This window comes from Caloenas nicobarica, chromosome 20 (genome assembly GCF_036013445.1).
Source record: "Caloenas nicobarica isolate bCalNic1 chromosome 20, bCalNic1.hap1, whole genome shotgun sequence".
NCBI classification, from domain to species: domain Eukaryota; kingdom Metazoa; phylum Chordata; class Aves; order Columbiformes; family Columbidae; genus Caloenas; species Caloenas nicobarica.
The window spans coordinates 6813748-6835296 of record NC_088264.1 but is presented as its reverse complement, the minus strand read 5'-3'; the positions used below and the strand labels follow the sequence as shown (position 1 = coordinate 6835296).

Here is a 21549-nt window from a genome sequence, read left to right as displayed (position 1 = left end):
TTTAGCTCTGATCTTACATCTGTAATGAAACCACTCAAACTAAGGTGCAGGGTAATGGAAATCGTTCTCCATCCTTTCATACAATTATGTTAAAACACCCAAACCATACCTTTAATGCTTTTCCTAGAAAAACACCTCTACTCGAACACTATCACTTTGAAAACAAAATAATCAAGGAATCTTAAAATAAAGGAAGTATTGTTGTAGCAGAAGCAGACATTTAAATAGAAGCAAGACTACATTTTGCACAAAATGATTCAAAATTACGACTAGAATGACCACTAACTGCTTATGGTTCTCCTTCCCATGCCAAAATTGTATGCATTATAACTACCGACTGAGATTTTCCCTCCTCACCACAGCGATGTTCAAGATCTGTCACTACCAATTCCCTGTCAATCCAAAAGAGGTGACTGTGCCAGCCTTTTAAAAGGTAGTTGGACCAGCTGCTACATCAGGCTGGAGCTCACCCGAGTGACAAGGGACCAGCTCACCTTCTGGCCACAAAATTTGCTTCCATAACATTCTTAGTCCCAACTGGCCCAGGTCACGACTCAAACAGTTGCTGAGTCTTGAGGTCTCACAGCAGCACTCACAGTCTGCTAGGCCAGTCAAGAACCCCTCCAACTCCAACATCACTTACCATCTTGTCCACCTGGTTTGGTGTTGGCCCATGATTTGGCAACAGGAGCTGCTTCTGGAGGAGCAGGAACAGCAGGTTTTGGCTGTGTCTGCGGCACGTCTGGCTGTCTGGAATGAGAGGAAAAGCACTTGTGAATACAAAAGGGTGAGCAAAGAATAAGATCATCAGGATTACCACTGCAAACAAGTGAAACAGACGAGGTAGCTATGCAGCTGAAGAACCAATAAGTAGTTTTCTGCAGAAAAAATATTTTCTTATATAAAAGGAGTTGTTATAGTAACAGTTAACTAATTCTTTCAAGAGTAGATTTCTCAAAGTGCAGAAGAATGAATGAAAATGGCTGGGCAGAAGATGCAGTCAGGCGTGAATGGAATTATAACTTTTGAAGTAGTGTACTGGACAAGCAAAAAGCAATCAATCTATAACTATGGACGCAAATAATTTGGAATAATGTTCTCTTGCCTCAGGAGCTAATAGAAAAAAGCACTTAAAGACCACCATAAACTGAGAGAAGACAAACATATGTCAGAAATTACAAAGTAAAAGAAACCGATAAGGAAAGCTAAAGACTTAGTGAAACAAATTTATTGGTATAATGAACCAGATCCCAGAAGTTTAAGTCTATTAAGAATAAAGTCTCAATTTCATCATCTTAACAATGAAGAGGCAGACATAAGCACTCATTTTGTCCAATATAAAACCAGGCATATTCTTCGAGTCTACAGCTTCAGTGATGATGTTTAACTTCTTTCAAGAACAGCTGTTTCTGAAATCTGCATATTCAGATAAGACTCCAAAGCATTAGTATCTACAATTCAAGACCTCCGGCTCAGTAGTACTCATTTTTGATACAACAAGAATTACAGGGCATATCCGGTAGCCTAGAATGCCTTAATGAGAAGTCAGTTCCATTTGGGTCCTGTAGCAAACAGTCCAAAGCACTACCTGGTAGTCTCAGAATGGACATAGAAGGAAACATGACCAAAAAAAAAAAATTATAATAATAATTTTAAAAAAAATCACTGCTGCAGAGAAGCACAGTGGCTTCTCATAAGGATAATTGAATGCAACTTTGTTTCCACAGATTTTGTGGCAGCAAATTCCACAGAATTTAAAAAAAAAAACAAACAAAAAATCCTCATCTTTTCTGCTTCCACTTAGTTGTATTTTCTTACAGCTGCACAATTTCTAAACAGATTTGGGAAGCTGGAACTTACATGGCTGTACTCTGTCACACAGAAGTTAAGCAAGGAACAAGACTGTTAGGAGTTTACTTCTTGCACTTCTACTGTTTCAAAGCCAAATCCATTCAGAATTTGAGTTATGCAAACACTGTCCTATAGGTGTGTCATTTGATAAGGGAAAGAACTCAGCTTGGTGCTAGCTGAATTCATCAAATCAATACATGACAGGCTGCACTATCCAGGAAAAAGGGACTGAGGCAATACCCACAGAAAGTGTCACACCTTGGGAAAGTAGCAGAAAAAATTTTCATAACCACAAGCAACAACTCAGTCATGTGAACTCCAACGTAGTGATACGAGAGAAAAAGAACTAAAACTGTAAATTTGTAGTTTCATAAGTTTAAAATAAAAAGTTAAACACAACAGTATACTCCTGAAGTCTAACAGCTTTTCAGAGAGATGTCAAAAATTGACATTTAAATGTAGGAAAGTATACAGGGAAAAATAAAGGGACAGCAAGAAGGGAAGAAAATCTTTAATAACCTTTTGCTTTCACAAGTGCTAGTGACATACGATCAGTGCCTCTATCTTCAAGTGTTTTTCAGAACAATTTATGTCAAAGAACAAACACTTAAAAGCTACTTCTACTTTTGTAGTGAGAATCATATCCTATTTTCAGCTCACATGGCAAAAATTTGCCTTAAAATACTTTCTAATTAGATTATTGAAAAGTTTTTCTGTTTTCTTTAGCTGACCTTCTGTACAAGTGTGAAACAAACTTATCAGATGAAACTGTACTCAGCGTGGAAAATTACATTATACACAGTATACAGCAGTGCATCAACACCACCATCACTTCTACTTCGTTTATAGTACATATTGAAACCATTGTGTAAAGTTTAAGATAGAAATTTTTATAATTCTGTAGGGTTTATGGCATATACAGCATACTAACCAAACTAAAGTGCAAATATTAAGTATCATTAGGAAAAATAAAGCAGGGATTCAAACAAATGTATACAAACCAAGAATTTTTGAGCTTTTTCTGCCATGCATCAGCACAATGACACTATAACAGATTTATGCACACTCTCACAAACTTTCAAGTTACTATTTAATTTATCTGCTATGTACCTAAGGGCTCCTCCTAGAGTTTCAAGAGAATTTTAAGGTGATTACACTGATTTTACAAATATACTCCATAGCATTTCCTGTAAGCAGCCTTCAAAACTTACACAAAGGCAGCCACACCAGGTGGCAAACCTCAGATGGAATTCATAATATTGCTTTCAACTTAAGTGTGGAGGTTTAAGGGGGTGGAGTGTTTTTTGAGGGGTGTTTTTTCTCTCTACTTTTGGGGAAACTTGAGAGCAATGGCACAGCAAAACAACCCAGATCTCATTGGCCACTTACTTTTCTTCTTCGTGCTGTTCCTGTTTTGAAGCCCATCCTGTGCCATCTTTAGGCACAATGTTCACATTAGGGTCATTGCCTTTGTTCTCTGCTTTGAGACTGGGGAGGTTGGCTGGGGGAGGCATCCTCCTTGAAACAGCAACTTTTCCAAGACTCTGTAATCCATGGCGTGCGGCAACTGCATGCCAAAACAGAAAGTGCAAGGTAACAACGCTGTTTAGCAGGTAGTGTTCATGCAAAGCTACATAAATCAATAAAATGGTTTGCAAGAAACTCAGAAAAAAATAAGAGTATAAGAATTAGAAATTCAAAATTATTCATATTTTAATTAAAACAAAACCAAACCAAACCAGAATTAGAAATACTTGCCTTGGGAGAACTTGAGTACTTTTTGAATAGTGAGTCGCCATGGCTAGCCTATTCCAGAGATTAAAAAGAATATACGGCCCCACCTTTATACACAATGCTCAGTGACAGAAAGCTAAAGAAACCATCTAAAAATATGATGCTGATGTATTAATATCCTTCAATACATTTTCAAGCATCATTCTCTTGCTCCTTTTGGAGTTTAATGCACCTTGATGAGTCCAGGAACACCCACATGGGTCCAGCCCATTTCATTTTTGCTGCCAGTTTCATCCCCCCTGCCCCAGTTTTCAAATCAATCAATCATGGAAAAGCAGGCCCACAGCAGCTTTATGTGAAGCATCAGCATAAGTTTCACCCAGTCTTTGACTGCAAAATAGACACAGCACCTGATTTGAAATTGAGCATTTTGTTCTTGTTAATCAAACACCTCCAGTACTGCAAACATTTTCTGAAATACAGCAAAGTGCACAGTTGGGGAATGGCATGTCATATGCTGATAACAAATGGAGATTGCAGCTATAAACCAGTTTTTATTTACCTATACTCCCTATGAGACTGCAAATGCTGCCTTCCTGAACTGATACTCTTGTTTACAGCTAACCAGAAACTGTAATCAACATTGCTTTCCAGAATTAAAAAAATCTTGCTGTGGTTAAGTGCTCATATACTTTGCACTCTTAATTAGTACTACAGTAATGATGAAACAGAATGCGAAATTTAAGTTGGCCTACTCACCTGTGGTTTTCTGAGTTTCCAGTGACTTTCCCTTGTAAGTATTAAACAGACTGAGTGTTGCATACTTTGTTTTTCCATCCTTTGCTTTTGTACTCTGGCCTGACTTTTCCGACATTTCGATGGAAACTCATCGAGTCTGGTACCTCCTGCTCACTCTTCAAAATTTGCCTGAAAAGAAAAACAACAGAAAAGTAAATAAATTTGACTATAAGTCAACACTAACACAGAGTTCACAGGACAAACGTGGACAGCATATTTAACACCATTAGCAGTGTTTCATTTAAGCATACTAGAGATGCCATAGAATACTTTAGCCACACAAACACCTAGCCTTATGTAACACTATGTAACTTTCAAGTATTTCCACCTCCACAATTTGAATGTCACAAAATCAGGAAGGTCAGCATTTAATTAATATCAAACCCTGTAAAAGTGGTAAATATCATCCACGATTTCACAAAAGAATCCCACATGCAAAGTTTACACTAGCGGCTCGCTCCCCACTGGAGAAGATCAATGACTTCATCTGCTCCCAAAGCAAAGTGCTGAGATACTATTAACTGTGGTACAATATTTCTGGATTTTTTTTTTTTCAATTAAAATCATCATGAACGCAGCAACTATAGAAATTAGATACCCCAAGTCAGAAGTTTTCTTTATCAAAACTGGCAACACAGTATGCTCAGACAGGGAGGGTGAGAATTCTTAAACTGAGAGTTAGACTACTCTTCTTGCAGCAGTAAATTACAGCGCTGTAAGGGCAGGTCATCTCTCTCCTCCCTGCTTCCCCCAGAATAGCAGGCCTTCAGAAAAAGAACAAAGTAATCATCAGTGATACTTCACTAAGAAGTTCTTAGAAGGAACTTGCTAGCGTTACTGCTCATCTGACAGGAACACAAATGAACATTCACTTGAACAGAATATTCATATATAGTCGATTTATCTTAACAACACTCAAAACCCCTGCTACCCTCTTTAAAACAACATTTAAAAAATATATTTCCATATAAATTCCAAAATAGTTATGTATGCTCAAATCCTCTTGTGTTTCACTGTAAAAGTAAATTCCAAGACGCAATTGACCCTACTCAGACCCTTTGCTGATTGACAAACTCCTTGGTCAAACTCAGAGCCTCAGAAGATCTTCAAAGGGAACTTGATTTACATCCAAGGCACTAATGTATTAAGAAGAGTCTGCACAGACAAGCAGTCCAAAGAATAAAACACTTATTTGGTCATTGCAGACATTAACCAATGTCAAAGGATCAGGGAAGTTTCATTTATAGAGGATTTATAACATTGCCACCCTCCTCTGCCTACTACCTCAATTCACAAGCTGTGCTTGAAAAGATCAAGAAATGAAGGTGGCAAACAACCTTGGGATGGTCCGGCTTCAGCGAGAGTTGGGCCAGATGCTATTCTATTACAATGCACACAGACAGTCTTCAACTCCACATTGGGCCACACATGTGGCTAAGAAATACATCCTCCCTCTCACAAGGAGAAAGCAACTCCGAGACTTTTTTTTGCCAGATTGGTCAGCATTTGGCTATTTCAACAGTATGTGTTATGCCAACAGCCATTTCTCATGTTATCAAAAAAATTTAAATACAGGATAGAAGCAGGGTGAACCCAGTCCACCAAGTGGAACACGTAACCAGAACACAGACCTCCGATAAAGCTGTTAGGCCATCCCTTATCTATCAAAAAAACTACATACCGAGGCTGCAAGCTTTCACTGGAAGCCACAGCTCACTACTCAAACACCGCTACAGGCGCAGGGAAGGAAAGGAGGAAGAAAAAAAAAAAAAAGATATCCTGATATGGGAATTTAGATCAGCTTATCTTTGGAGCTATCAGTCAAGCAGATTTCAAGCAACCATTCACTCTTCAGGCTGCTCCAGTACTTGTTTGCAATTCAACAATGTCAAGCTTTGTCCATTATTATTATTCATGGCCACACAACCGCTTTCAGCTTGTCTGGAGACCTGAATCCAGGCAGACTAGTTTATCAAGCTGGAGTCTAAATCAGACATTAGGCCCTGCATTAGTCTCTTCTTCTATGAGGAAAGGCAGTTTATCATGAGTTCTTCAGTAAAATGTCCGTGAAAGAACCTGGCAGATTCTTTTCCTTCAATTCTGTTACTCGCTCGTCCCAGACTTCTACTTATAGTAAGAGGGTCCACCACAATCATCCTGGAGCATCAAACAGAGGAGAAGGTACTGGGCAGATGATTACCAGGAGTGCATGGGTGGCAAACAAGCTGTCAGGTGTGCAAATAACCATATCTAGTAATACACTAGAACGACAATACTTGGGTATGCTCACATGCTCTTTCAAGTGAGAACTCATATACAGTTTTAATTTTCAGCCCAAGCCTCATCCCAGCCCCAGATTTTGTAAAGAAGAAGTAGCTTCGCAATGGTGAGTAATCTAGAAGTTGGTAAAAAAAGAAACAAAATAAAAAAAGATGACTCAGGTCATTTCTTGTACCCCAGTTCACCAAAGCAGTGAAGCCCTAACAGAAACAGGCAGAGGAGAATGCAGTTTGAGGATGGTTTAAGACAATGTTGAGTTTTAGTCATACTTGCCAAAGCCTATACCTCTGGTAGAGATCAAACATGGAAAATCTCAATCATAACTCTCTTCTTTACAAAGTAAGGCATAATTCGTACTTGGACAAATCTTAATTTTAACAATTATTCTCTCTAGAACATTTGATAGCTTAAAAATAGGAGGCAGCAATCATGTTCCCCAATAATGACTTTTTACATCAAATTTACAAAGATGGTCTGTTTGTTACAGCTGAGCTCTATGCCTTTTACAGTACTAAAATTCACACTGTTTGACAAGTTGTTCCAAAGTTACATTACAAATGAAAAGAAACAGAATATTTTAAATTGATTAGAAGTGCACATTCCTCAGTAACCTGACCTGCAGAAAATAAATCAAGCACTGCAAACAAGCCAGTCAATACATTCATATCTAACTAAGTTCAAAATCGCAGAACTGTTTGGGTTGGAATGTACCTTAAACGCCACCTCGTTTCAACTCCCCTGCCACTGGCAGGGACACCTTTCACTAGACCAGGCTGCTTAAAGCCCCATCCAACCTGCTCTTGAACGCTTCCAGGGCACCCACAACCTCTCTGGGCAGCCTGTCCCAGTGCCTCACCACCCTCATAGTGAAGAATTTCTTCCTTTTATCTCATCTACCTTCTTTCAGTTTAAAGCCATTACCCCTTTTCCTATCACTACATGCCCCTGGTAGAAGTCCCTCTCCAGCTTTCTTGTACGTCTACTTTAGGTACGGGAAGGCTGCTAGAAGGTCTCCCTGAAGTCTTCTCTTTTCCAGGCTGAACAACCCCAACTCTCTCAGTCTGTTTTCACAGGAGAGGTGCTCCAGCCCTCTGATCATCTTCGTGGTCCTCCTCTGGACTTGCTTCAAGAGTTCCGCGTCCCTCTTATGTTGGGAGTCCCAGAGCTGAACACAGTGCTCCAACTCACAAGAGTGGAGTAGAGGGAGAGAATCACCTCCCTTGACCTACTAGTCACACTTCTTTTGACACAGTGCAGGATACAGTTGGCTTCCTGGGCTGCAAGTGCACATTGCTGGGTCACGTTGAGCTTCTTTTAGACCTGATACTGCTTGCCAAGGAAGATACACTTGCAAAATTAGCTTTTAGACCAGGTACTCAAGGCAGGGATGACAAATCCTCCCTCTGAAGAGTCCATCTGGCCCTCTATAAACATACCTGCCAGGTCACACATTAAACAAGCACCCAGTGCCATCTAACAACAGTTATAAAGAGATAATTGCATGTTTTCGAGCCACATGAAATGTATCCAGCTCCAAGACCGCTGCCTTTTCATTCAAACTTTAGTGGTATATGCTACATTTCTATACAGGAGCACTGGAATCATTCCCTCTGTAGAACCACAAACAAGATATTTTAACCTAGGACATGTTTAGTTTGTGCATACAATAGGTTGGCAAGTACTAGACTCACAAGTGATTCCCAATTTGCCCTACTATTTATATATTTTGTTATTATCAGTAAGGTAGCTGTTAGTCTGAACTCTATTAGTCAAATCCTTAAATGCGAAGTGCTGCTGTCCACTGGGTTTAGACTCACTGTCATATGAGTAAGAACATGAGACAGCTGCATACCCCTGAACAGTAGCGACATGTAAAAGATGTCAGAACTGCTTACCAGAATTCAGTAACTACTGTGATAGCGAACAGGAGGACAGGCAACAGCACAAGCAATAACAGCAGCTGGCGGGGTTCGCTGCACTATTAAGAGTTTAAGGAAGTCAGTGTTTCATTTTGAATGACCACAGTTACTATTATGCATAATAACATGAGAAATTTGGGAACAGAAGTTCCCAAAATTCTGGAGCAAACATTGCCTTTCAGCTGCTCTGTAATGTTATTAAATAAGTTCACTGACCTTCACTATGGCCTTAATGTTTTAAGGTTAAAATTATTACTGTAATTTCTGTATCAGACTTTTTCAGACTGCACATGGTTGGCTTATTTAGATCCTGCAATGAACTCAGAAGCATGCGTACAGAAATTAGGACAGTAAGTAGCTGCCATAAATTCTAGATATCCTGGTCTCTGTTACGGAATATTTACTTGTACCCTCTTAGATACTTACAGTTGGTAGAAAAACAAACAGAACGCAGTATATTCCAGACTGTAGAACCATATTTTAAAAATAATAATAAAAACCCAGCAAACAAGAACTCCATACATATCACGCAGACCTTTTCCACTAAGTTCCTAGCTCTCCTGATCATTTCAGAATTTCCCAAAAAAGACTTGTTTAGAATTTAGTGACACTAGTTCATATGTCTGTAAACTTTGCATAGTGCTCCATTAGGACCAGCTGCATACTAGAAAAGATCTTGCCTCTACTTTGGAAAAAAGTTCTTATGTGATTAAATAAGGAAGAAAGTATTACATATTTTGAGGTTGCTTTTGAGGACTGGAGTGGTAGAGAAATTTAAAACATCTAACAACTTAACTCAGCAACTCTTGTCTGGTTTCCTTCCTTTTCTCCCACCATGTCCATTTCAGTATTTTGTAGTTTTATTTTACATATGAAAAAAGAGAGTTTTACACGCATGTGAAAACAGAACAGCATTCTCTGTAAGCTACAGTATTTTGTTGTCTTGGTGAGGAAGTGCAGACAGACACAGAAAGTGGAAGAGAGTTGTGTGAGTTTCAGGTAGAAAGTTAGCTTCTTTATCCAGTTTTTGTTAGGGGCACATCAACTCTTATTATTACCATGGGAAATAACTGTATTCTCTATGTTATTGTCTTCCAATTAATATGTTTGTGTATGTGTTTGAGGCACAGCATACACCATTCCTCACCTTTAGGAGAAACACTACTATTCCCTGTATTTTTTAGTTCTATTATTCTTCAAATTACTCCCCTTTAAAGCCTAAGAGAGTCTTTCTAAAACATTACCAAAACTAGATATGTCAGGTGGAAAACAGATCATGACAGAAGAAAGCCATTTTAGGACACTGTCCCACAAACGTATCTTATAAAAATGCAGTCTGTGGATGCCAGAAATGAGCATCCACAAACATGTCTGTATCAGTTTTAAGAGACACCTCACAACAGTCTAAATAGAGCTACTAATCTAAGCAATGAAAAACAACCAAAATTAGCCACCCACAAAAAAGTCTACACAGAAACCAACTTTACCACAAAGCATATGTTATCTACAGAGCAAGCAAATCTTTTGCTGCCTCAGAAAGACTAGAAGGCAGCTTGTTGAATTGTTTTCTGTGAGAAATACTAGCCACCAAGAATATGGCCTTCCAACAGAACAACTAGCAACAAACCACAGACATCTCAGGGAAATTCTATTAGGAGTCTCTCAAGCCTAACATAGCACTAATAGCAGCGACTAACACTTTTAAAATAAACTTTTAGGACACAACCTGCAGCAGAAAAATATTAGCACAGACTAAAATAATCTGTCAGTTCTATTCATTTTTTCCCCAGCGCATTCTTGAGAACAAAAGGAAAAATTAGTTAAGAGCAGCTGGCTGGAGTAAAAAAAGCCTCACAGATAAAAGGACAGCAACTATGCAAACCTCAAATTTGTCTCTATCCACCAAATGGAATATATATTTAACTACATGTGCATGAATATTTCACTTAACACACATAGAAATCATATTCCTGTGGAACAGCCCCCATTGGTCTCCCACTTTCTACTGTAGAAGAGCAGCTGTTCATCAACGCAGCTTTTACACTTCCTTTTGCTTTTTACAAGGATGGAGGGAGATAATGTAAAGAGGCACTCAAATGCAGGTATTCTCATGAACAAAATCCTGGAATTAGCAAGCACCTCCCTAAAAATTTATTTCAGTTCTCAACTACTGTATATGCAGGAGACGTAATACCTCTATTTTAGCTCTATAATTACACTTTTAAAGTACTCTTCCAGCTGAAGATTCCTTCACATTTGAGATATAAACCGAGTTTTATCACAAGAAGTGATTCAAATCTAAAATGTACAAAGTGCTATCAATGAAACACTTAAAATAAATAGTATAAGACTGTCTACAGAAGGCATGTGACAAATTACCAAAGAACAAAAAGCCATGTTTTTGAGATGAACGAAGGTAGCAGGTTTTAAAAGTCAGGGTACCAAAAGATGACAAAACAACTACTAACTTTTTTTAAACACTTTTTTGTTGTCACTGTAAAGAGATGCAAAGCAAGTTCTCTTGAAAATAAAAAGTTCTCTCCAATCTCTGTAGAGATTTCTTTTGGCTGTGATAACACGCAATGTGGGTCTTTAAATCCTTATCATTTCAGGCAGAATAAATAATTAAGAAATGGTTCAAAGTAAAAAAACAAAAACAAACCACAAAAAACTATTTTCTAAGGAAAAAAGCTGGAAGGACAATGCACTGGCACCACCCCTCTCACTGGAAGAGGCTGATGAACTGAAATTAAGTTTCAGTTCAAATTTCGGACTAAAGCCATGTCTTTTGAATCTATTTAGGTATCTATCTCCTGCTAAAGTCAAATGGGAATAAAGCTCCTTCACAGTACCATACCAGCTAAAGCTCCCACCCTGTGCCTCAAACTAGCAGAGCGGCTGGTAACTTTCTACAGGTAGTTTCACTGTTACCATTCAGAAACTCACCAGGAACCAGCAACATATTTAACTTTCACTTTGTAGCTACCAAAATATAAACAAGCCCAAGAGGTAGCACTGGCGTTTCCCAGTGAAACAAACCAAATTTGTAAGGAGGCAGACCACCACGGAAGAGAAGACCCAAGAAAGGAACAGCCACTCCCAGGCAACCAGCAGTGAATGGGGTCTGGAGTGCAGACACCCGCTAGCCAGCAGCGCATGGACCCGTGACAAAGGGAGCTCAGGACCCACTAACAACCCAGCTCCATCTTTCTTCCCAGCAGGGAGAAACATTTCATCAGACTACTGGTTTTGTATGTAATGTCATATGTTTTGTATCTTCAACCTACAGATGATAAAGGCTCCAAGGCTCCCCCTTCTTGCTTGTCACATTAAACACTATTTCCAGATCTTCAGAAGAAAGCAGTAGTTGAATGCAATTCTTGGAATTATCAGAAGCTAGATAATGAAAGAGGGTACAAGGATCGCCAGAGAGTTTTAACAAAAAAGCCTCTACTGTTGCCTACAACTTCCTAGTCTTGAACACAATTACTCATCACTGCACCTCCATATTCCACCACTCACACAAAGCCACATACTCTCCCCCTGAACAACTAAAGTACTGTTGAGTTAATTCAAGAGTAACTATACAGCTTATACTAAATTACATACACAAGCTGCTCTCTAGCAACCATTCTGCTTAGAATATTTACATCACAATTCTGAACAGAAAATCCAACATCTGCTATGTCCAACAGCAGGACCTTTAGGCACACAATGCTCCTACAGAAATCCTCTCCCGTATTTACCCTAGCATTCAAGTACCTTCAAGAAGTGAAATAAGCAATGTCTGGACTCAGCCTTAAGTCTCTGATCTTCTACAGAGTCAAAAGAATTGATGACTGGCTTAAAATAGATAGAAGTAATTTTAATTTGGCTTCTGAGCTTAGAAAATTTACTTGGGTAATTTCAAACTTCTTTGCAACATGAGGGATACTTCTTTAGATTAACATACTAATGGAATTTGCATAAAACCAAATAATAAAGACACTGGACTTAAAGACTGAATTCATACAGCATAGTTGCACATGTCACAGGCACCATAAAATTATGGGAATCAGAAACCTCGTATGTGCCACCAGACCAAATGCATGTTGGGTTCAGCATTCACCCCTACTGGAACGGACCAGAATGATCTCGGCGTAAACACACCAACTGTAACACTGATCCAGCATACCTTGCTTCTGTCCTTACAGTCATGGTTTGGGAAGGTTGCATTTGTCCCAGATAGCTTCCCACTGATGACCGAAGTAAACGTGGACTCATGCTTAAAGAAATAGTTCTCTGTATGTCCGCCGGCAAACTCAAATAGTAATGACTGACAGTGGAATGAGCTTACAATTATTTTCAGTGCAATTCCCAGTTTGGGTTGAGGCACAAAGCAGCACTAATGCAAAACTAATCTCACTGATACATGAATGAAAACTTTTCCAAGACTGAAAAGACTACAATCTATATTATATGAAAAGAACACACTTATTAGACTAGAATTTCACCAGTGGGGTACAGTAACCACATAAAACATAGTACGACTTTCATTGGTATTATGAGCATCTAGTGCTTCACTCATTTGTTCTACATAAACCAGACTAGTGCAAAGAAACTTAATACTACCACCATATCTCAAGTAAAAATGACATATTAATAACTACTAATAAGTGTACTGGATTACAATAATTCCTTCAAGTATGAGCCCATTTTCAAGTTATCAAAGTACTTTTAAGCAGCTTCTTTGCCAGAAAGGATTTTTCAATATACTCCAGTAGAGACTGACAGTGCGTGCCACACATAAGTCAGAACTAGCACACCATAAAGCTAATGCGCTAACACAACACAGCTATCTTGCCATGTTCTGAAAATCCTGAAACATCACTTACAAGAATTTAAATGTTTTGGAAGTTTATGAAATACATTTCAACTAAAAATGTATTTTTTCTGAAAATGCAAGATCCAAAACTTCTTTGCAGCTCACATTTAAGGCAGGCTATTTTATTCCTTCTTAGCCTGACAATTTCTTTGCAAGTCTTTGCTTGTCACTAAGCATTTATATTTTTGCAAGACAGATTTTTGATTTTCCAGTTTCATGCAGTTGGCTAAGAAACTTTTTAAAACTGTAAATTTTTAATTGTGGCAGGAGTTTTGAAGTGCTGGAAGGAATCCAGGAGTAGAAAAAAAAAAAAAGAACAGTTTCTATACAATTAAATAGAGCATCATAATGAGATGCGTTCTCATTACTTCTGAGAACAGAACAATGTAAATGCTTTCACCCAATTAGCTTTTCAACTTGCAGATGCCAAAGGAGATTTTTATTTTCAAGATTTGCAAAAGCATTTATTAAAGAAATTTCCATTACTTTAGAAGAATGAGAAAACTTCAAAGCTTTCAAAACTGAATCGCTGTCTATTTAAGAAGATAACAGAATAAATTAAGACAAATTCTTGCAGAAACAAGCCATGTACCTGCTATCAAAATACAGTATTCAAACGGTAGGTTAGCAGGCAGCACTCTTCTCTGAATACAGAAAACCAATGAGACCTGTCTTACCTATCAGAAGTATTTTTTAACTGAAAAAGTTACAGCTATTCACTAGGCTTCTTACAAGCTAATTTAGGTCAGTTTATCCTGACCACAGCTGCTTTCTCTAAAGGCATCTGTTAATGTTTAAGATCACAAACAGTCCCTTAAAAAAAAATTACAAACACACTTAGCATGCTGTCACAAGTACCACTTTGTTTCTTGCTCAACTGCATCACATCATCCAGCAGAAGCCTGGAAAGGCAAAAATACTGGCATACCCACTGTCCCCAGGCACACAGAAAAGTGACATGGGGAGCGTCCTTCGTGACATCCTGAGCAGGCGTTGCTCTGTCCGGCTGAGAACAGGGGAACAGAAGGGAAGTCCACAGTGGGGCTGCAAAAGCAGTTATACAACTGATGACATACAGATGCTCCCATGTCTGTTCAAATGAGAGTGCTGAAAATACTCAAATGCTCGGCACTTCTCTGCACTTGCTACATATAGAATTAATTGCACGAAAGAATAATTGGAACTGGTGATGACGGTGGGTTTGAGGATCTATTTGCAAGAATAAAGACAGGAAGCAGAATTCCTTGCACCCCACAGCAAAATAGGTATGAGCAAGAAGTCCTCACATATTACCAGATTTTCTCTTATTTCTAAACATCCAGAACCAACAGCCAGCTTCAGCTGCCTTTGGCTGCACTTGAGCAGATCTGACTCCAGCTGCAGGCTGAGCAGGGCTCAGGATCTGTTCCTCTGCAGGTGACTGTCTGGGATGAGCTACCAGAAACAACAACTCGGTTGAACAAGAGTGGACTCCTTAAGTCGGCCACAGTGTTTGCTGCAAAACACTTCTTTTTAGAGTTATTTTTAGGAAGCTGAGGAGAGATTATCAATAGGTACATTAATATAGACTAGATTACCGACAGATGAGCAGCAGAAGTTGCAGCCATTTAAAAATACCCATTTCTCCACTGCTTTATTATTCCCTTTCATTTTAATACTCTTGCTGCAAAAGCCGTTGCACTTTTTTACAAAGTCTGAAACAAAGCCATTTAAACTGGCGGCATATTTCCAACCTTCCCCACCCACCCCATGTTGAACTGGACAGTGGAAGCGGAAAGGATAGATTAAGAGATAAATGTAAAGCTATCCCTTACTGTGAATAACTTAAAGAACCTTTTCCGAGACTTCCATTTCCTGCTCCTTCACCACAATTTCCAAGCCCCACTGCAGTAATTAACATTTCTTGACAGAGGAATTGACATTGCAGCATTCTTCCGAACGAACCACAACTCACTTTGAGCAGTGGATTTCTCTCCACATCATACCTTTCTGCACCTTTCAAGTATCCCTGACCTCAGCTGCAAATAAGTAAAGGTTTTTATGCAAAACTTGGTTTTCCAAAGCTCCTATTCACAGATCAGTCCTTAAGTAACATAAATAGTTACATCTAAGGTTTCTGACTTCAGAAATCAGTTACATGTTGCTTTGAAATAATGTTGAGGCAAGCTCTTCTGTTCATGAGCTCTTTCGGTATATTTTGGAAGTGCACAAGAACCACCCTAGGACTACATCCTCAAGGATTTTCATTCCTCTTCAAAACAGATATGTCAAAACGAATTCCCTCTTCTCTAGCTATTTTTCCCAACTTTTTTCTGTTCACCTTTCTCAACAATGTTTTGTGTTGAAGGGTCCAACCTGAAGACGGAATCATACTCATCAACAGTAGGAATCTACAGAACAAAAAATTTTAAAGAGTTCTGTACAACCTTAGCACAATGAAAAAAACTGTTCAAAACCAGTTACTCTAATCAGACATGTAATGACCTAAGCTACTTGTCACCACCTTCAAAACTTCCCACCTTGATCAGTACCCAAATTCTGTGTTGCCTGTAACTCCTACCATACTCCTAATCTCACTCATGTACATCAAAAAGAATAATAATTTCTCCTCTGTATTAAAAGATGTTACAGCATATTTGGTTTTAAGGCTATCAAAGATACTATCACTGTGATAGCAAGAGCCAGGGTTGCTAAATGTACCAGCTCATAACATACCATTGACAGCATCAATAAAAAAACTTCAATCCTGTGCATACAAAGATGGTAGAATCTGCTCCTTGGTGTGGTCCAGCTTGGAGAGAGCTCATGGCTGCTCACAGTCTCTTCTACCTGCTGCCTCTTATCCTCAGGATTTCTGGTTACACGTTTTTCCCTGTGACTCACTATTTTCTTGGAACAGAGATCATCTTCTTCACTGAAAGAATGCTCAGCATGTAAGAGGCACAGCTGCAAAAACCACACTGACAACAGTTCTGGACAACAGCGGCTGATTACAGTACAGGTCAACTTCAGCCCTCTGCTTTAGACTGGATTCATTTATGTTTTGTTAAAAAAAAAAAAATAAAAAATGAGCTAAATTAGAAAAAAGTCTTATCAGCATACTCAGCTTTCTGCATCTGCCTTTCAGCATTATAGGACCCATTTTCCATGGAAGTTACCTTGCATCTGCAAAATGGCTACAGAAGAAGTTTAACATCTTCAGTCGCTCTTGGTTCTCTGTTTATTCTGCTTAGAAAAAAACAATGCCACGTGTCCCTTGATACTATGCTTTTAAGATGCAGTAGGTAAATAACTAAGGCTCAATATATTATCAAAATACATATCAAGAAACTTTTCTTTGCCCAAATCTAAGCACATGCTACAAAACTCTGTCCATGCGGGTAGCTTGGTTTGTGGCATGAAAAACATCTCCTAACCAAGGTGACTCCAGCAAATTAACCAAATAGCGGTATCACAAACCAAAGGCAAATTTTTCTTACTAGAATGCATCCTTTCTTCCAGACTAATTATACACATTGGCAAAAGAAAATGTTATTGTTCCTCCTCACTAGAACACTTCTGCTGTGCACCTATGTATACCTAGATACAGGAAGCACAGTCTGTCCTGAGCACTATTATAAAAACAAGCCCTGTAAATACAATAATTTTCTTTTTCAAAATGAAAGCATCAATGCCTTGATCTAAAGACAGCGAGATCCTACAGTGGAATATACGGTTAGTTTGAAATAGAATAAATATATTCATTCCTAAAGCATATCAAGTCTTAAATTGGGAGAAAACCATTGGCTTCTCAAACAAAATGAAGATGTTCCTGCACTTTCACCTTAGTTGAAGATTCAAATCAGTTAAATAATGTTTCTTTTAACAAGAGTAATGAGCTATTACTCCTGCAAAAACAATTTAAATCTACCATCACAATTTTGAAGTACAAGTTAAAATTTACAAACACTAAAATCTAGGAATATTAAGGTCACATTCTTACAAAATATTCATTATAAAACAAGCTGTAGTTGTTTACGTGATTTAATGAGGATAGCCTGAAAAGGTTTGCTTCTGTAAGCTGAAAAAGTTTGATTTGATAGCTTAAGCAAGCAATGCAGCAAAAAATGGGCAACCCAGCCATTGCTGGGTTTACTATGAAAAACCATTTGGTACCTCTGAGCATGACAAGCTACATCTTCTATTCCAACTAACTAAAATCTGAGTAAAGCTGCCAAGTCACTTAAGAATCAGCTGTACATTGATTTAAACTGATATTTAATAGATTCCTTTCAGTCACCTGGCACTGGGTGATGCCAGAGTTCTTCAGGCACTACTTGTATATTTGATGTACAATAAACGGCAGTAATTCCTGTCTCTGATACTGTAATCCCCTGAAAATGTAGCCCACTTTATTTTCAAACACATATCAGTCAAAATTTATCACCTCATACTTCGGATTGAAGATATATAATGTTGGTTCTGCACTATAACTTTACCGTTAACCAAGACAGTGTCAGACACATAAAAACATGACCAATGTGAATGATACACAGCCTCTCCCTTTAATACGTGTTTGCAATCTGCAACAGACCAGTTCATTAGCATTTAGTTAGAATGTTATGTAATGGTTGAGGTATTTGTAATAAAAACAGCCTATTTCTGCTAGCCTGTTCTTCATAGACATAAAAGCTGTCTTCATCTGATTTTTATTAGGACTTCATCTTCCTCTGCTCTCTATGCATTTTTTAAGACTTCTGTGCACTCCGTTTTTGTTTCACAAACACGTACACAGTATTATTTCCTCCCACAAATCTCAGCTTTTATTTTTACACGTGCTTTCACCCATGAGAAGTTTCTATGGGGTTTTGTGAAACCCAGACCACCCCCCCCCCGCAAAAAAAAATGAGGGCATGAATGAAGCTGAGTGAAGAAAAAAATTTCTTACAGAAGGTGAACAACTGGTTCTACCAGTAAAACACCACTGGCAGTCCCATCATTACAAGCCCAACATCCATCCCCAACTAGTGGAAAGGTGGTGTATTTCCAGCGTGGAGGGGTTTTTTTTCCCCTCTCAAACGCTCCATTACTGTATATGGCCTCTGAAGATATCCCACTCTTCCTTCAACAGATTAATCCTTTTTTTTTAGCTTACATCTCTAATACTCCATAAAAGGGTTTATTCCTCTGATAGAGCACACTACGGAAGGGTTTAATCCTTCTGTGAGAGCTACCTTTTTCTTTTTATCTGCACATCTAAGCCTCTTATCCACACCACCCTTATATGGTATTTAGAATACGTTTTCCACCCTCTCTCCACTTCCACATCACTCCTGTTTGGTAGCCTAGAAAATATTCTGGAACAAAGTGACTTGTGCTTTCAGTAACACAGGACACCTGGCTGAAGCCAACCCCATACAACATACCCACTGCTTTGACTTAACATTCTTTCTCTTGACATACGGCATTCATTCGGACAGAACAAAACCTATAGGAGAGCTCCCTTCTGAATTGCATCATCTTTTCCTTGCTCATTTCACTTTCCCTAGTAGACTCCAGGATGCGGGGAAACAGGGCCTATGGAAGATGCATACCATAAATCTGTACCATTGAACAAGGACTCCAGCAACCAAGTTAAAACTGTAGACTGATGTATCTGCTGTACGAAAAACTAGGGTTCCTGTTATGACATCTAAATGAAAGTAAAGAAATTTTAAATTGCTACTAAACTGCAGAGAGACAAAATTTATATTAGCAAGACTCATAGAAGTGATCGTGTATTGATTTATACGTATTTTGCAAGCTATTATTTACCAAAGCAATGTGCATTATGCAGGAAACATATACACTACGGCAGAGTTCTGGGTGACGGAGACACACATAGAGGCCATAATCCCAGTCTCCACATATAAGCACTGGTCTATGAGAGAACTAAGTTCTCATTTTAAATAGTCACCTCTTAAGCACACATGTCCACCAAAGCGGTCATACTCCTCACACACTGAGCACAATACTGTGAGGGACAAATTGCCTTTTCACTGAATATTCACCAAATTCAAAGAACTCCCAAAACCTCAAGATTCCTTAGTCTCAAGGCAACTATAGCCGAGTTGCACTAAACCACCCCAAAATGAACATTGAAGAGAAATCCTCTAGACTACATAATTCAATGAAAATTGACAGCCATTCAGCTCCTGGCAGCCAGTATTAAAGGGTGATCCTTTTGTTTCTCACTGATAGACAAATGAGATCATGTCCTGTTTCCTCCCCACTTTGAAAAGCAGTTTCTTGTCTGAGCCGAGCTCTTAAGACAATGGGTAGGCCCGATGCCTCACTGCAGAAGAAACAAAGCTATTAAAAATTAGAGTCCTGTTCCTTCAGATGGAAATAATACCAGTTTCTACTAACATGCCCATCTGATCTCAATGAAAAATGGTCCTTCCTCAATGATACAGAGTTCAAGACCTTTCACAAAGGAACAAACTTACAAAACACATGTAAGAGACACAAAAAAGAAAAACCATTCAATGCCCAGTACCACACTCCCATGGATGGTCCCCTTCCCCATAAAGAGGGCCTAAACCAGAAGCTCTCTGGGCCATCTTTAGCCCCAAGATTTTCAGTCCCTGCATCGCTCTGTGATGGCTCCCATCACACCCACTGCATTATGCCCACTGCAGACAAGCTACCTGAATTTTAGCCGTGTCATCTACCCATGCTCTCACCATCCCTTAAGCGCTATCAAGAAAACCTCTGACTCTGTTCACCCCACCCCTACAAATCTTTTCTCTAGGAGCAGAAACAACAATACCTCTTAATCGGGGCTTCACTCAGCCCTATATCAAATAACCCAGAAGCAGCCTTTTACTGTACACCTCAAGAACTGTGGATGAATATTTCAGAGTTAGAAAACCAACGCGCCGTGCCCTGCATGTGCCTCCAGCATCCCGTAAGAAAAGGCTCCCTTCCCCCCGCGTTTCTGGGGAAAGAATCACGGCCACAGAGCGAGCGCGACCGCACTAAGGGGATGGCGCGTCTTCCGAGTAATCTCCCCCGAGACCTGGAACCGTTAAAAAGGGGGGGGGGGGGAACACGGAGAGGGGGGGTGGAGGGAATACATGATAAAAAGGAGCGCGGGAGAAGAAAGCAGCACAGCCGCAAGAGCGGCCCTCAGCCGCCTCCATCGCGGCACCCCCTCCCGCCGCGCCCGGGGGAGGCCCGGCGCTGTGCCCGGCGCGGGGTGCGGCCGGCCCCAGGCGGCGATGCGCTGCGGCGCGGCCCGGCAGCGCGGTGAGGCTGAGGCCCGGCCTGCCCGCCCGCCGCAGGCCCAGCACCGCGCCGCTTCCCTCCGCCGGGCCGCGGCGAGCAGCGGGGCGCCTGCCCCCAGGGGCACCCCCTTCTCTGCCGGCCACAGGCCCGCCGCCGCCAGGCCGGCCGGAAGCCGCCCCCGCCCGGGGCCATGCGGCGCAGGCCGCTCGGCCGCTCCTACCGGTGCCCGTCCGCGCTGCAGGCCGGCGGGGCGCCGCGGGAAGCGGAGGCGCCGCCGTTTACCTGGCGCGCAGAGCGGCGGGCCGGCGCTCCGGCCTCCGCGGGGCTCACCGGACTCGGCGAGGCCGCTGCTGCTCCCGGCGCCGCGACGCCGCCGCCGCCGCCGCCTCAGCCGCTTCCACACAGGGGCCAAGATGGCGGGCGGCCAAGCCGGCGCCAACGACGTCTGACCTCACCGCGCCGCGCGCGCACCCGCCGGCCCCGCCCCCGGCGCCGCCGCTCACGTGGCCACGCCGTGCCGCAGTCGGGCGGGCGCGCGGCGGCGCGCTGTGCGCCCCCTGGCGGCGCGGGGTGGCGGGTGGGGCCGCCCACGCCATTCCCGCCCCACGCGGGGGGAGCGGCAGCTGCGAGCACCCGCTGCCGCCGAGCGGGAGCCCCGTGGGGACAGGGCGGCTGGGGACGCGCTCTGTCGGAGGGAAGGGGTTGCAGCCCGAGCACAAGCGGGCAGCGCCCGCCCGCTGGGTTTGCAGGAAAATCCCCAGATGAGAGTACCCGCGGGTGCGTGGGGAGGGTCTGCCTTCTGCTCGCGGGCTTCGGGGTTCCCTGCAAGCCCCAGGCTGCTCGATCAATGGTGGG

General features: G+C 41.0%; 1 protein-coding gene across 8 annotated transcripts in view; it reads right to left on the bottom strand.

Annotated features, from left to right (window-relative positions):
* PRRC2C (proline rich coiled-coil 2C) overlaps positions 1 to 21122 on the bottom strand; it is a 69289-nt gene extending 48167 nt beyond the window's left edge. For 7 of the 8 annotated variants that reach the window (XM_065648968.1, XM_065648971.1, XM_065648973.1 and 4 more), the window contains exons 1-4: positions 20977 to 21122; positions 4345 to 4512; positions 3241 to 3418; positions 644 to 750 (exon numbers count right to left, since the gene is read on the bottom strand). In XM_065648968.1, coding sequence (XP_065505040.1) covers positions 644 to 750; positions 3241 to 3418; positions 4345 to 4459 — 400 coding nt within the window. In that variant the 5' untranslated portion in view covers positions 4460 to 4512; positions 20977 to 21122. The remainder of the gene's footprint in view (positions 1 to 643; positions 751 to 3240; positions 3419 to 4344; positions 4513 to 20976) is intronic. The other variant, XM_065648969.1, reaches the window with a different exon arrangement.
* Positions 21123 to 21549: the final 427 nt, after the last annotated feature.